The sequence below is a fragment of the Ambystoma mexicanum genome, chromosome 4q (assembly GCF_040938575.1).
Source record: "Ambystoma mexicanum isolate Mex_15411 chromosome 4q, UKY_AmexF1_1, whole genome shotgun sequence".
In the NCBI taxonomy this organism is placed as follows: Eukaryota; Metazoa; Chordata; class Amphibia; order Caudata; family Ambystomatidae; genus Ambystoma; species Ambystoma mexicanum.
Genome location: NC_090928.1, coordinates 1041526940 through 1041543235, shown reverse-complemented (window position 1 = coordinate 1041543235; position 16296 = coordinate 1041526940). Strand labels below are relative to the sequence as shown.

General features: G+C 46.4%; 1 protein-coding gene across 1 annotated transcript in view; it reads left to right on the top strand.

Moving 5' to 3' along the window:
• The window catches only part of RAB3GAP2 (RAB3 GTPase activating non-catalytic protein subunit 2), a 2371691-nt gene that overhangs the window by 1993879 nt on the left and 361516 nt on the right, over nt 1-16296 (top strand). The window contains exon 30 of the mRNA XM_069608591.1: nt 3725-3799. Within this exon, the coding sequence (XP_069464692.1) occupies nt 3725-3799 (75 nt within the window). The remainder of the gene's footprint in view (nt 1-3724; nt 3800-16296) is intronic.

Genomic DNA, 16296 nt, shown 5'->3' with positions numbered 1-16296 from the left:
TTTTTCTTAGGTGCATGTTTTCTTCTACATTGTCTACCTCTTTGCTGCCAGGCACTTGCCCAGATGCTTAAACCTCCTGTTTCATCTGTATCGGTTAGTAATGCATTGATGTTGCAAGGTGTAGCAATGCAAGAAATAATGGCCATTGACATTAGTACTGAGTCTCCTTTCTCATCCCAACCTGTATATCAGAACTCACGCTTATAAAATAACAAATATAGTAGAACTGATGTTCAAAGGGCTGCTTGCGGAAATATACATTAAATGAATACCAGTTCTTTTCTCTCAGTTGTAAATGTTACATGACTGTTTTGCCTCTGGTTCGCAAAAGCAAAGTCCCAAAAGATTGTTTGTGTGCCAAACTGCAGGCACGGCTCTTTCCCATTGAAAGGCTGGCAGCTAGGTAATAGCTTGCCGTCAGAATAGCATGCACAAATACCAGCAGGTGGTCACCCTCCCCCGTGACCTCAGGTTAAGGATAGAAAGGAACACATGTTGAGTCTCCCCCTGCAAGTCTTTATTTGTTCTTCACTACGATTACTCACTGAGCTTTCTGTTCACCCTGCCAGTGATTTATTTTCCAAGGACCCTGTGTTATTTACGTGTCATGCTAACGCAGCTGAAAGAACTGTATTTAAAGAACGAAAGATAATAAGTATGGCAGAGAGCACTAGCGAAACATGTTGTCACCTCTCTCATCTCAAGTGCTTTGTTTGATGCTAATAAATGTATCTATGTGACTGTTATTCTGTGAAGTTGTCTCATTCTTGGTTTTATATTCCAGGCAGGAAAAACCCTTGATGAGGGGCTCACTGCCTTACTCCAATGTGCACCTTTTAGCACTCTCTTCCAATTCCAGCCTCAGCACATTTTACAATACCTGCTTTTGTTGGCCCAAGACAGCCTAGCAAATGCCTCCATCAAAGTCCACCTGGCTGCGATTTCAAGTTTTACTCACATCTCCACTGCACCTTCATTAACGAGCCAGTGAGACCACAACAAACTCCTAAAAAGGGCCTCTTCTGTACCTTCCTGTCAGTGCGAGTGCCGCTTCAGCTTGGGAATTGAACACAAAGTCTAAGGGCCTTTTACGTACAAATCCCACATTCATGCCCAAAGCTATATACTGCTTTATAATCTGTTCGCAAACATCATGTGAAAGATCCATTTGTGGAGAAGGAACAAGTTACTTACCTGTAATCCTTTTTCTCCAGCACTTGCTGCTTTCATAGATTCACATGCGACCCTCCCTCCTACCCTGCATATGGCTCTTCTTGGCTCAGCTTGGCACTTGTATGTCTGTTTTGCCAATATGAAGATGACCTCCAGGGCTGGAGGTAAGGGAGGCACTGCTTTTTGGCCTAATGGGTAAGATGACCCAAAAAGTACACTGAAGTGAATGCAGTTTTTTTAATTCAAATAAAAACTGCTCTAATGAGGATTCACAGCCTGACAACAGGGAATATTCAAACAGCCTGTGAATCTATGAAAGATACCAATGATGGAGAACTGGAGTTACAGGTAAGTAACTTTTTCCGTGTGGCAGTCAAGGCCTGGATGCTTCCAGTGAAGACTTGCTAGAATTAGACTACTTTTGAACAACCAATAACCATGCGAGCATAGTGTCTTGTAGAAGATGTAGATTTCTTGACCCCCAGCTCATAGCTCTTCCCACCATCTAGACCTGCCAAAGGCTGACAAAGCATGCCGGAATCGGCTTGCTCTTATTAAGTGTTTGCCCTTCTTTTCCACCTGGGTTAATTCATCGCCCCCTGGTGGTGTTCTCGCTTCTCGCCTCTCTGGGTGTCAACCGCTGTTGGTCTCTTGTCTCACTACCTGCTGTGGTCACCTCCTAATCTTTGTGGTACCTCCTTCATAGTACTCTCTTCTCCCCTGATCTTAAACCTCCAATCTCAACCTTATTACCTTCAATACCTCCTTGACCACGTGGTATTCCTTTGTCCACCTCTATATCACCTTCTCGCCCTGATGTTACTGTTTCTGTAGCACTTCTGCCCTCTGATGTTGTCACTTCCTCTTTCTCCTTTAGTGTCGCTACCTCTTCGCGCCACCTCATTCTGCAACTGTCTTCTTCCTGATGATACTCCCTTAAGTCTTAACATCTCCTCCTGCCTTCCGTCACCCTCTGATTTTACAACCTTCTACTCCACAACTCTCACCACTTCCTTCTGTTCAGTTTCACCCTCTGATGTTGCCACCTACTCCTCGACCTGCTTAGCTCTCTCCAACTTATCCTGCTCTCCACTGCTGCCCCTCGCCACTCCTCTGTCTCTCTTGCCTCTGCTTCCACCTCTCTCTCCAGTATTCTGCCGTCTTCAAATACAGGCCACCTGCAACTCACACTGCCTGACTGGAGCTGGGTGCTATTCTATGTGTTCCCTACATTCCCATGGTCGGTCTTTCAGTCAGAGTATGCACTTGGGCTTGTAATTGGGATGGTCTGGGATTGGCTGGCATCCCTAAATGCACCTATGGTTGCTATGAACTCAAGGCACAGGACCAAGCCTTTCATTTGTCTGTCCGCCATCTTGGTTCTTTGATGTACCAGGTGGAGCACTAACCATATCCAACAGGGCAGAGAGATTATTTCCCTGAAAGAGAAAGTGTTAACTTTCTGGGTTGATGTTTTGGACCTACTCATGGAGAGTTTATCTCTTGGTTGGGCAGGGGTATACCAGCATTGATTTGCAGTGTCTCTCCAGAGATTTGGTGAAGGGTGAACACTTTCAGGGCTCTCCTTCCTTCCTTACTTGGTTAGTATGGTGGGAGAGCTATAGACCTCTAAGACTGGTCTGTGGTTCAGCATTGTGATTGTCCCCTGTCATATGACGGGGACGAACGTGATGGGACTCTGGGATCCTCTCCAAACTCTCCTGGGTCCAACATCAACGGGCACTAGGTGATCTCTGGCCCCTGAAGTTACCAGCTTGATAGTCCCCAGAACAAGGCAGAGGGCTTCACCACAATGACTTCATATGATAGCATTAAATTAACCTATAGTTTGGAGTTCCCTCCACATTGCTGTGATTGTGTAAAATTATAAGTAGACGTGTTTTCAATTTTCTTGGTTTGGGTTTTTCCTTCTGTTGCACGTGATATAACTGCTGATGTTTTATGAAGCTGATACACACCATCTTCTAAATCTGATCAACATAACCTCCCTATTAATGTTGAATTTCTGTCTATAGGATATGTTCATGAATGCCATCCAAGTTGCCTTCAGACTGTTTAACAGTATGATCATTTCCACAGCGTGTACCTTATGGGGTGCACAGTTTTGCGTTCTTGGCACAACAGTGATCTGACCAGTTGTTGCACACTACATGGGAGTTTAAGCAGGGATCTGCCTAAAGCTCCTATTTGGTGGCATAGGTGAGATTCTCTTCTACTGGAAACTATCAGTAAACCAAGCATTGTTGGTGTTTATTTACAGCGTGAGGAGCAACACTGGTAAAGAATAACATCTACATCTGGGGATGCAGCAGTCACTTAAAGACTTCAATCATACAGAAAGGGGCTTTTAAAACAATTGGGGACATTTTTGGCATACTTGCTCTCAATTTGTATGTATGGCTTTTTATTGGATCTTGTCAGAGGAGGCAGATAATGACAAGAGAGCTATTTATCTGTCAAGTTATTTGTGTAATCCATTTCCTTCAAACCTTTCTAATATGAAACATTTATTCCTTCCCTTCTTTACTAGGATGTTGGGTTGAGCGACTTGGCGATGACATCATTTCTTGGTTCATGCTGCGATCTTCTTCAGGCTTTAATGGAGGTAAATAATCAGTGTTTCCTAGGGGACCAGAAGTGATCAAATATGTGATGAAACAAACCTGATCTTTTTAGGCAGACATGTTATGGAGAAGCTTAACATCTATTTGTATTTTGACAAGTTTTTTATTATATACTATGTATTGCACTACTGTACATTTATGGGTGGGCCAGATAAAGGAAATATGGGCCTCACTTCGAGTTTGGCAGAACAGTAAAAGATTTGCCATAATTCTGTTACCACCACTTTTTCTTGGCAGTAACGGAATTACAGATGTTTTTGCTGCTCTGCCAAATTCCGAGTTTGGCATTGAAGTGGAGGATTTATCTACAACATCATGCTGGATGTAAATCTTCCACTTTTAAAGCCAAAAATCAGTGGAATAACTGCTGCGGAATTACTGCCAAAAAACCCATGTAGTTCGGTGAACTCCAAAAATGGGTGCTAACACTGCCCTACCACCACTTGTAATCCTGTGGTAAAACCACAGGACCAAGTGGCGCTAACGGTAACAGACGTTGGCAGTAATTCAGCAGAATTTCCACTGAATTACTGCAAAACTCGGATTGAGGAATGTCTTTAGTACAGTATCACAAACGCTGTACTATCATCTAATCAAATGGGTTATAAACTTTGGTGTTATAAAAGCATGTTTACTCATGAACCTTTAAGAAAAGAGCAATATGACATGCAGGTGCTTTCACTTAGCAATGTTTAATATTTGGATTGGGTAGTGGTTGGAGGGATGGTAAATACTTTCATTTTGTTTATGCATGCTTTAACACAGACCCCAGCATCTTTCACTCTTCGTATATATGTACACCCCTGGTTCAAATATTAATGTAATGATGTGGGGAACTCCAGCTGCCTTAGCTGAACTCCCATATATGTTTGCTCTTCTGCATCCTGTTTAGTTATGGTCTATGTGCTTGCATACATTTTAATGTATTTCAATACTTATGTAAATGCACTGCTTCCCTATTGTTATACAACCCCCAAATCCAGGGTAGGCCTTGACGTTTGGCAAATACTGTCTGGTTAGGCTACTCTATTTAGTTTTCCTACACAGCATAGTACATGTTAAACGCCTCTTAAAAACATATTATCTGCAAGGCTGCTTTTACATTTGTTTTTGTGAACCACTAGAAAGGGGTTCACGTCATTCCTATGCCCAAATGTTCCTTTGAATTATATACATGCGCAAAGGCATAGATGTCTACTGCCATGTGCTGATTAAAGTGTAACTGAAGAGTGATGGATGCAAACACTTCTATTAATTCTAACCTCTGATAATGCTCCGGGCAGCATTGAAATCCATTATTTCTAAGCCTGCTCTACCATTACAGAGTGGGGAAAACCATATTCACATAAGGCTTGATACTGAATGGGCACTTCAGCCCGAAAAGCTGAAGATTATTCTAGCTATGATCGTTGTTGTGTGGCACCTTTGTCATTTCTTTCCCTGGCTCTTGGTAGCTGTGATTGACAATGAAGGCTCATTTTGCAGTTAAACGCAGAGTAGACAAGAATGACGAGGTTAACTTATTTATTGTTGGTCTTTTATGCAACGCTATTCACAGATGAGTGCCTCAGTGTGCGAGGAGCAAAAAAGGGTGGGGACAGGTGGAACTAGAGGGACAAGTGTTGAAATGTTAGGCAACACATCGTTTGTAGTAGGCCAGGGGCAGCCTTTCTGAGGATCCAGTGTAGAATTAAGAATTAAGTGCTAAGTAGTGTAAGAGGGCCGGGGCTTGGTAAAAGATAAAAGGCTCTAGGACTGACTGCTGCTCCAAAGTGTTCTGATTCGGGTCTGAAGAAAGGAACCCTCTTTTTGTAGGTCCAGATGAAGTTATATCAGGGATGCTTTCAGAAACAGGTAAGTTTTTGGTGTGACAGTTTTACTTTGAATAAAGGAATTCCCCAAAACAGGTTTTATTGAAATGTACTTTATATTACGTAAAAGATAAATAGGGTGTTGGTTCAGGCTAGAGTGAAGTAATTCAGGGCTGTAGGACCAGCCTTAAATCTTGAAACTACTTATTAGGGTCAAATGCAAATTCAAAGATAAACGGTAATTTTAGGGTGCCAGGTTTGACAGCTCGTCCATCAGTAGCATCTTACTGCTGCCTCAGCTAGGATTCATTCTCTTATAAGAAACAGTGGAAGAGCCTGACATGCTTTCGGATTGGTTGAGCACAATACTGGTCTAAGGCTGTGCTATCTCTAATTGTAAGTTTAGATAATTTAATGTTAAAGATAGGAATTGGTTTTATGATCACTAAGGTGGTATGTTATCTTTTGTCATAAAAGCTTATAAAGTATACAATCTTATAAAGTGTAGCATTCACCTCTGCAGGAGCATCTTGGCACTAAGTAGAGTATATGACATCTAAGCAAAAGACATGCATTTAGTATTGAACAAGAAACGTTTTGACTGCGAGCAGTTCAAATCTTTTTTTTCCATCCTAAAAGCAAGTTGCTCAACTAAGGAGGAGCAAGTTCCAAAGATCTCCCCCACTACTGGAAAAGCATGCCCCCTGTAGACAAGGCCCCCTTCCTGATCATTGAAGTGTTTGAGGGTGACCCTCGAGGGCCGAATCCCACCACCCGATCTGTGATGCATGGCCCATGGGTGGTGTGGAGAGTACTCATATGTACTGTCCCCTTTCATCCATCCTTGTGGGGCGTCCTCCGACATGGGGATGGTACTGGAACCATTCAGCAGCAAAAAAGTAAGTTTCCCCTTTACATCTATAGTGTTTGGTAGCGTGGCCTTGGGTGTAAGCCTCACCTCAGTCCCTTTTTCTGTTTGGATAGGAACAGACCTGGCAGCTTGTGCAGGCATAATTTTGTGTGCGTCGAATGCTTCCCGTGTGTTCTTTTTCAATCTTATTCACCACCCTTTAGTGCCTCGCCTTCCCCGGCGCATGTCGGTCGTGGGAGGTTTTATCAGGTGCGCCTCGTGTGACCTTTTCTTCCCAGCATCGGATGAGGTGCAGCACAAGGTGGGCCTTCTTGGCAAGGTCTGAGATGTGAGGGGAGAACAAAAGGGAGGAGTCAAAGATGACACCAAGGTTTTTAGCTTCACAGGAGTGTGAAAGGAGCGGGCCCATAGAGGCTGGCCAGAGTGTGGGAGGAAAGTGGGAGCTGGGGTCCCAATGAGAAGGATCTCGTCTTACTGGCATTAAGGCAGAGATCATTGGTAGTGCACCATGCCTGAATAGCAGAGAGGTATTCATGTTTGAGCAAGGAAGCAAGAGGAGGGTAGTTTGAAGGAGAGCTGCGTGTGTGTCATCTGCGTAACACTGGAAGTTAGGAGAGAAGGTCGATATCAGATGGGCTAAAGGGGCCAAGTAGATATTAAAGAGCCAAGAAGAGAGGATAAAGCCCCGGGGGACACCAAAGGTGGAGAGTGAGATGGAGGAGAGAAAAGGGCCCAGTTGAATCTGGGAAGGTTGGTCGGAGAGGAAGGAGGTCAACCAGTCCAGAGCCAAGTCTGTGATGCCAAGGGTGTCACAGAGTCGATTTATCAGGGGGGCATGATTGACCATGTCGAAGGCAGAGGAGAGTCCAAGAACGATGAGAAAAGAAGAGCTGGAATCGAGTTCACACAGGAGTAAGCAACAACGCAAAACAAGGTGGGAGTTTCTGCTCCCCCTCCTCTGCACCTGCCTCTGACAACAAAAAGCAATGAGGTTCAGGTCGAGGACCACAGCACTCATGATGGGGGTCGGCTAGCGCTGTTCGTAAACAGCTGGAAGTGTTTTTTCTTGAACCCCTGGATCCTTTTGGTGGTATCAACAGGATTCAGCCTTCCTTGCAAACCCTTTAACACACAGACCCTGCAGTTGAGAAATCTTTTGCATCCAACTACTTGCAATTGTACTGTAAAGGGAATGGTAGCCTTGCTTACCCACGTAAGAACAGGGGGTGCAATCCACTTGCCTGGTGTGGAGCTCCCACTCATGCACGCATGTGCGAGACTTGCAATAAAGCTAAGCTGGTGGTCTGACACTGGAAAGTCACGCTAAGCAAATAAAGGCACCTAAAGCAGAGAATCAATAAAGGCACGTCAATCCTGCAATAGCAAAATAAATCCCACACATGCAGCTCATTGGTATGGGACAGGGACATATAAAAGGAAGTCCACAGAGTGCATGGCTGTGGGTGTTTAGAGAAGGAGACAGTGGAAGTTTGGAGGGGGCTGGAGAAAAGAGAGGCTGGCGATAGAGAGGACTTTGAGACAAGATAAGCGCAGCAGGAGGTTGCGAGAGTGAGATCTTAGGAGGAGGTGGGTATATGAAGAACAGTGGTGCTGCTGAAAGGAGAAACCAACAGAGTTTTGCAAAGAATAAGATTTGAGGCTGAGAAGGTGAGGAAGGAACAGAGGTGCAGGTGATGAAGAGAGGAGCCGAGGAGGAGGTGGTGAAGAAAGGAGCAGAGGAGAGGGGGACAGAGAGAGGGAGGTATGTATGTGTATGTATTGGTATTTATAAAGCGCAAACTATGGCCCGAAGGCATCAAGGCGCTAATGAAAGGCAGGGAGCAAGAACTGCCACAAGGAGAGAAAACCATGCAAACAAAATATGTGGAAGGTCGTTTCACGAAATGTTGCAGGCAAAGCGTTACATCGAGATGGGGCCAGAAATGAAAAGAAGCGACCGCCAAGACGTGCTCTCTGGTAACAGGGTATTTTCAACAAATTCTGAGAGACAGAACGGAGGGACCAACTAGGCTAGTACCGAGATACATTTTCCTGTAAATACTTTTTACGCCTACATTATACAGTGCGTAATGAGTCATACACAATGCCTTAAATTTGATACAAGAGTTCACTGGGAGCCATTGAAGCTTGCGTAGCGTGGCCTGTGCTTTTGGGTGATTTTTTTCAGGACTTGCAGCCGCTGGATCTGATACGCAGGTTGTCCCAAATATATCCCATTGCAGTAGTCAAGCGACCCCACATTAGAGGACGTGACTACCTGAGTTATACACTCGGGAGGGAGAAAGGGAAGAATCTTCCTGATGGTTCTCAATTTAGCAAAGCTCGCATTGCATACTGCAGTAACGTGGGCGTCTCTCGAGCCAGATGGCAAAAGCTTCACCCCTAGGCTTTTTACTGAGCTACTCTGAGTAGGGCACATGGCCCTAAGGAGTCTGGCCAAAACTCTGACCTTCATTTAGAATTAGGGCTAGGGGAACCAATCAACAGGACCTCTGTTTTCTCCCCATTCAGTTTTAGCCAGTTTTCTGCCATCCAATCCCCTATTGCTGAGCGACAGGTTTTCAGTTTGCCTGACGGCTCTACCACTGGCGAATCAAGGCGGAACACCAATTGCGTGTCATCCGCATAGGTATAGAAATGCACCCCATGGTGAGCAATAAGGTCTGCCAGGGTGCAGAGATGCAGATTAAAGAGAAGAGGGGAAAGAGAAGGCCCTTGAGGGACACCGCAAGAGGGAGTAGTTGAAGCAGAACGACAGGTCCATAAGGACACTGATTGCACACAATCTGATAGAAAGGAGGTGAGCCAGGCAAGAGGAGTTCCAGAGATGCCTGACTCCTCCAATCGTTGCAAGAGAATCCCATGGTCAACAGTATCAAAGGCCGCAGAGAGGCCTAGGAGGATCAGCACCCCGACCAGTCCAGAAGCAGTGCAAAGTCATCTAACAGTGAGACCATGACTGATTCAGTGCCCATCCGGGGTCCAAAGCCAGACTGAAAGGAATACAAAAGTTTATTCCCTTCCAAGAAGCATGAGACCTGAGGTGTAATAAACGCCTCCACAAGCTTCATAAGATATGGCAGGAGTGATATGAGGCGATTGTTGGCTGGTAAAGATGGGTCTAGCTGAGGCTTCTTTAAAAGTAGAGTAACCAACGCATGTTTCAGCGAGCAGGGAAGAGTGCCAGACGAGAGAGAATGCTGAAGAGAAGCCGTGAACAACGGTATGATAGTCTGAGGCAGTCCCTTGAGGATGTGAAGAGGAATAGGATCCATGGGGGAGGCTGACTGCAGTTTATTAAAGGCAGACACAACCATGTCATCAGTAACTGGTTCAAATTGCAAGGGTTTCACAGAGTTAGTGCAGGTGGACAAACACCCACTAAGTGAGGCCTTAAGGCAGTTCTGAAAATCGATGGCAATAGATTTAATTTTTCCAGATTTTTTATTATTTTATTTTTTCTTTTCTAGGAAAAAATCGCTAATAGCGGCATATTGAATCTGAGACAGATTCCTGATGGGGGTGGTACAGATAATTCTCTTGCAACCCTAAAAAGGTCTCGTGAATAACACGCTGACAAAGTTCTGCCATTAGCATTAAAACATGACTATGCTATGTGGGGAAAAGGAGGAGGTACTGAAGAAAGGAGCAGAGGAGGTGGGGTGAAGAGTAGAGCAGAAGAGGAGAAAGGTGAAGAAAAAGAAAGGAAGGAGGTCGGAGAGGAGCAGGGTGTAAAGAGAAGAGTGGAGGTGGAAAGAATAACCTTAGAATCACCAGAAGATGTAGGAAGAAGGGAGGCTGGAGAGATGGAGAAGTCTTGGAAAGACCAACAAAGAGTAGACCGGATCACAGAGAGGGAAACACTATCCCCACTCCTACTGGATGTGTTGGTGGGTTGGGAGGAAGAATGAGCATGAGGCGGTCCTCAGGGAGACCTGGCAGAAGTTTCTAAGACCTAAGTCGAAGAAAGGAGGACAAACAGAGAAGCCACTTCTGTACCAACAGACATCAGAGCAATGCAGAGAACAGTCAGAGTGTGCTGGTGGGGCCCCTAGGTTCCAGACGCTTGAGCACAGCACACATCAGGGCCCTAGTGGGCAATCTCCAGTACATCTCATCCAGCCTACCTCCGGCCCTAGATCGGTCACCTAACCATTTGACCCTAAGGACAGACCTCTTCTCTGGCAAGATGTCTGGGACCAAATAGTGATGCTGCTCAAACTTCTCAGAAAATTGTTACATTGACGAAGACTCACCATGAGGATCAAGGACGAGAGCATTACCTCGACATCCCCATCCACATTCACAAGACCCAGTGACCGGAGATTTAGAGAATGGTCTTCTTTTCTAAAGCTTGTGGGTGACTCCACAAGGAGCCATGAGGAGACCTTTGAAAGACATTCCCTATGTTGTTATTGACAATCTAGAGATTTTGAAAAGCTTGTCATTCTCAATATTTTGTTGGACCCATCACCCCATGAGTCCCCTTAAGCCCATTTCAGGAAGAGAATGGGGCAGAATGACTGGCTTGGGTTTAGTGGGGAAGAAGAGAAATCCTAGCCCTCAGTGAAGACCTCCTATTTACGTTCACAACTTTTGTTGGTTAAACTGCCCTGACGCACTTAAACCCTTATTTGTAGAAATGCTGCATAAACCTTGTAATTGAAGAAAAATAAAGTTCTAGTCTTATTGTCCCACGGGTACATGCTGACACCACTTAACAGCATCTTGTGTTTCCAATAGATTCCTTCTTCCCACAGATTCCTCATCTTAGATATTCTCACTGCAGCGGCAGCTGACTTCAGAAACTTTTTCACCCAGCAGGGCAGCGCAGTGTCGCCGAGTGTCAGCTTCACCCTGGGACTTTGCGAATCCCAACACTGGACATGATGTTGGGGCCAGTACATATGGAGACACTGTGCCCCATGACCCAAGTTCCTTTTTTCCATGCGCCAGTGTGCCTCTGGAGCACCTTCTATCTTCTACTAATTTCGACTGCTTCATGTCTAATCCACAGAAGGCTTCAAGCCCCGCTCTGAGTGTGTATCTACTTCCTTGGAGAGTACCACAACATGAAGAATTGTGGCTCCAGTCAATCAGTGCACTTGAAGGCCTTCACAGTGTGTGCTGCTAAGCTCTTCACCAAGGGTGGTAAGAGGATTCTAGGTCCCTGGGTTCGAAGGTGCAGAAGAGCACGAGGTAGGAACCAGTGGCCGAAAGTTTTCTGGTTTGGAAGTACAAAAGGAAGCAGCAGCAGCAGTAGCATAGGAAGAGGCCACACTCTGTACACAGGCACAGTTCTTCTTCCTCCAGGAACCGTAGCCATTACACCTGCTCCAGGGATATCTCGGAGGACTCTCCACCTACAGTGGAGTTACCATTCTCTCCACCCCTCAAACCTCAACTCTGGCGAAGTCGGGAAATGACAATGGCTTCCTCAGGAACCACCGAGCTTAGTGAAGTTGGTAGTGGGACACAGTTCCAGCTCCAGTAGTGGACACTGCTCCAACCCATGGCTGGGCATCTCTGCCTTGCTTATCTCACCACAGCACTGACTGCCACAGGTGTTGCCTTGAAATATGTTTCCCCTTCACGGGGTAAGTTCCTCTCAAAGATGTCTGAAATATACAGGGAGAAAAGAGGTGCCATCCGCATTTATTTTGAATCATCTTATTCTGGAGAGACTCGGGGAGGCAGTCGCTAGGACACTTTTCCTGTGGCAGATAACCTTTCAGTGCCGGTAACAGGCAGGCCTCACACCTCCTTTCAGAATGTGATCACCAAAGTGGTGGTGAGACTAGAAGTGCCCGCCCCCACTAAGCCTAGGGTCCAATTTAAGCTGTCTGTCATTTTGGACGAGGGTCCTCAACAGGAGACCCTTCTGTCATTCAACCCAGAAATTGTTTCCCCTGTGTTAGCCAGCCGCATGGGAAAGGCTGACCTTGGTCCATGCAGTATACTGTGACCTTGCCAAAAAGCATAGTTCCACTCCCTTGAATCCAGGCTTTCTTTCAACTCTTCCATCACCAAGAAGTTTGGCGGTGCAGGCCACGACAGTGGGCTTAACAACTCTGCCCTTTCTTTCTCTATCCCCTGACTGAGATAGCAAGAAGCTGGATGGCATGGGCCACAAGATATGCACTCCTGCATTGAGGGCGATTGATGTTACCTGTGCCCTGGCCAAGTACATGTTTGGTCTGTGATCTCCACAGTGGCAGAGAACTTGCAGACCAAGGAGATGAAGGAGGGCCTCAAGACTGTGGTGGGTGATGGGACAGAGGCCGTACGCTAGATCATGTAATCAGACCTTGACATAGCCGATTGTATGCAACGTGCTATGGGCACTGGTACAGTCTTTCAGAGACACTCTTGGATGAGGACATTGGGATTCACTCCTGAAGTCCAGTAAAAACCTCTGGATATGCCCTTTTGATGGTAACAACCTGTTTGGGTCAAAAGCTGATGAATCCTACAGATGTTCCAGACCTACAAGGCTACAGCCAAATCCTTAGGCTTTGCAGTTCAGCATTCTTCTACATTGGCTCCAAAAGATTGTGCTTTTGCCCACTAGGTCCAAGGTCCGGTCCAGCAAGTAGCCGTAGTGCCGTCCTCACTGCCAAGGCCAAGGCAGAGGAGCCCAAAAAAGAGTTTCTGCTGCCTCTGGGCTCTCAGTGGCAAGCCTCTATGAATTGGACTTTTTCCATTTGATGGTCAGGGGTGCCCCACTGACCATTCTTCGATGAACTCTGGCAGCTCCTTGTTTCTCTCTCCCATCACATCATCTCCTCCTCTAAGGTGACTTTAAACTTTCTTCTCATAACACTGCAAAAATCTGACTTCCATTCTTTCTCAATGAATAGGCTATCCTCTCTATTCATAACCTAGTCACTCACTCTGCAGGTAACTCTCTTGACCTCCTGTCCATCTCCAACTCTCTCTCAGCAACTAACACTGCTGTCAGTCATGCAATCTCTTTCGGACTTCTCCATTGTACCCACCATCGTTATCTTTCCTCCCTCTAACCTGTCCTCCCCACCTACCACTCCCATTTCCAAGGAAAAATGTAACCCCGCTGCCATTTCTGCTTTCCTTTCGGACCTTCAACTCTGACTCTCCTCCTTCTCTTCAGATCCTTCGTCCATGGAGGCTGTAACTCACCGATAGCTGAACAGGCCCGGGCGTTGCTCGACCTCGAATCCGCAGATAAGAGGGAGCTGCACCGGAATATAGTTCAACCCAAGCTGTGTGTCTCCAAACAAGGATATACTCAGAACCGGGTCTCCTCAACTTGAGGAGCTCTTTTAGGTAATATACCACTTTGCTGTGGATGTAACAGACAGAGTGATGGATTACTCAAAAGAGCGGAGATACCACGCCGCTATAACAGGGCTGTAAGGGAAAAAAGGAACACGTTAATCAACCCGGACACAAGGGTAATTAAATTATCCTGTTCTAGAGATATCTACCTTAAAGCCCAAGGATGGAGTATAAAGATGTTCTCAAGACAGCCACCAACTAAGGAAAGTTGAACAGAGATAGAAATTACCGAAATATCCCTTAATAGATACAAAACAATAATCGAGCGGTCCGTAGAAGCTTACCCTAGGGGGAGTAGGATGGTCTCAGGGTAAGAAAAAAACGACAGGAGAAAACAACAAATAGGGTGGTTAGTACAGGAAATTACCCCGGACGGCAGCGGCATGCAACTAGAGCCAGGGTGGTGCACTAACCCGGGTAGCGTCCAAGTGCACTAGGATCCAGTGGAGAAAACAAACACACAGTTCCACAAAGTAGAAGTCTCTTAGGAAGGTCAAGGTCCTTTTGAGTCAATGAGAAAGTTCCAGGAAGTGGGAAGGACACAACACGGTTTTAATCCCCCCTCAGACAGGAACAGAATGTCACAGGGACTGGACTAAGCTCACCTGATTATGGTCTTGTATTTCAGGCAGGAACTCCCTGCTTGATGCAACTTCATCCAGCACGAGTGGTGTCAAAGTAACGTGCTGTAAGTTGCGAGTGCGAGCACACCAGTAGAACTTGCGGCTGAAGAACAACAGGGGAAGACTTGCAGCGGAAAACTTGCAGCGCAAGATTTGCAACGGAAGATTTGCAGCGGAAGATGGATCCTCGGGAACTGCAACCGAGGGATCCAGGGAATGCTGCAGAGGAAGGAATAAGTCACAGGTTCCGATTCGCCAAATCCAAGGGAGAGACGGGTAGCAAAGTCGAATGGAATTCTGAGGGTCGATACACGAAGGTAGAGGATTCAGATGAAAAGCAGGTAAGTAAACGCTAATTAGAAGCAGCTTTCATCTCCTGCGAGTAGCATTATTTCGAAGGGATTGTGTCCTCCGACGTATTCCTTATCTTAGATAGAAATCCTTCAGCTTTGCTGGCCTCGGAAAATTTTTTCGCCAGAGGGCGCTGCGCGTCGATGATCGCCGAGTCGATGACCCTCGACGGCCTCCGTGCCGACGTCGACGTCATCCTGCCTATAAAGGCCGCGCGCAGCGTCCGTTGCTCAGTTCCGTTTTTCCGCGCTTCGTTGTGCCTCGGAACACCGTTGCTCAGTTCTCGTCAAGATAACGTATATAATAACTACTATTTACCTCGATATCGATGGCATCCTCCTCCGACCCGACGACCCCTCGGTCCGGTTTCAAAAAGTGCCGAGACTGCGGGAAGAAAATGTCGTTGACGGACCCTCACAGGGTCTGTTTGTGGTGTCTGGGAATCACGCACCAGAGTTCGGAGTGTGAGGAATGCCTTTCCATGACGGCGAAAGCCTTGAAGGAGCGTAGGGGGAAGCTCGAGAGAGGTAGGTCAACTTTAACTTCCTCGAAAGCTTCTTCGGTAGAGTCGAGACGTTCGTCTCCTCACCATAAAAAACACTCTCGATCTAGATCACGAAGTGGCTCCCACCACTCGTCGACATCGAGACACTCGAAGAAGAGACGTAGGAGATCCCCTTCGTCATCTTCGTCGAGTTCTCCTGAGAGAGTTCATTGCCCCACAAAACGCAGCTCGCAAGCTGAGTGGGAGGAATTCAGGAAAAAGATGCTAAGCGTCTTCGAGAAAGCGGCCTCGTCCCCCTCGAAGACAGCTGAGGGTGATACCCCGGGTAAAAAACCCAAAAAATCTAAACGCCGCGAGTCGCAGTACCCGGCGGAAAAGTCAACCCGAAAGCGCCTCGAGCCATCGGGAGATAAAGCATCATCGACGCCATCGTCGAAAACTCCTTCGAAACAGAGGTCGGCGCCATCGACGCCGTTGTCGAAGGATTCATCGGCGCATCAGTCGATCGAGTCGACGCCGACGTCGACGCCGATATCGACGCCGGTGAAGGAAAGAACCACGGCTACTCCACAGCCAACGGTTAGACAAAAGACCTCCGACTCGACGCCGAGAACGTCGACGTCGTTCTCGAGCAAGACTCCGATCCTTTCGAGTTCTTCGAGGCCTAGTACACATTTCTCGACGCTTTTCACGGCGCCTTCGAGTACTTTCACGTCGGTGTCGACGACATCGACGTTTTCAAGGCCTGTGATGATGGCTCCTTCTGCATTGGAAATGGGGTTTATACCATTCCAAAAACCAATGTATCCCCCTTTAACCTCGATTTTTGAGGAAAGGGAGGATTCAGACCAAGATATTGATTTACAGAGGACCACATCACCAGAGCCAGAGACTTTCGCCTCTGAGGAAGGAAGATTAAAAAATCTTCAGGATGCACTTCAGGAAGCTAGTGGCTTGGACACTTCTCCTGAAGCAGAAT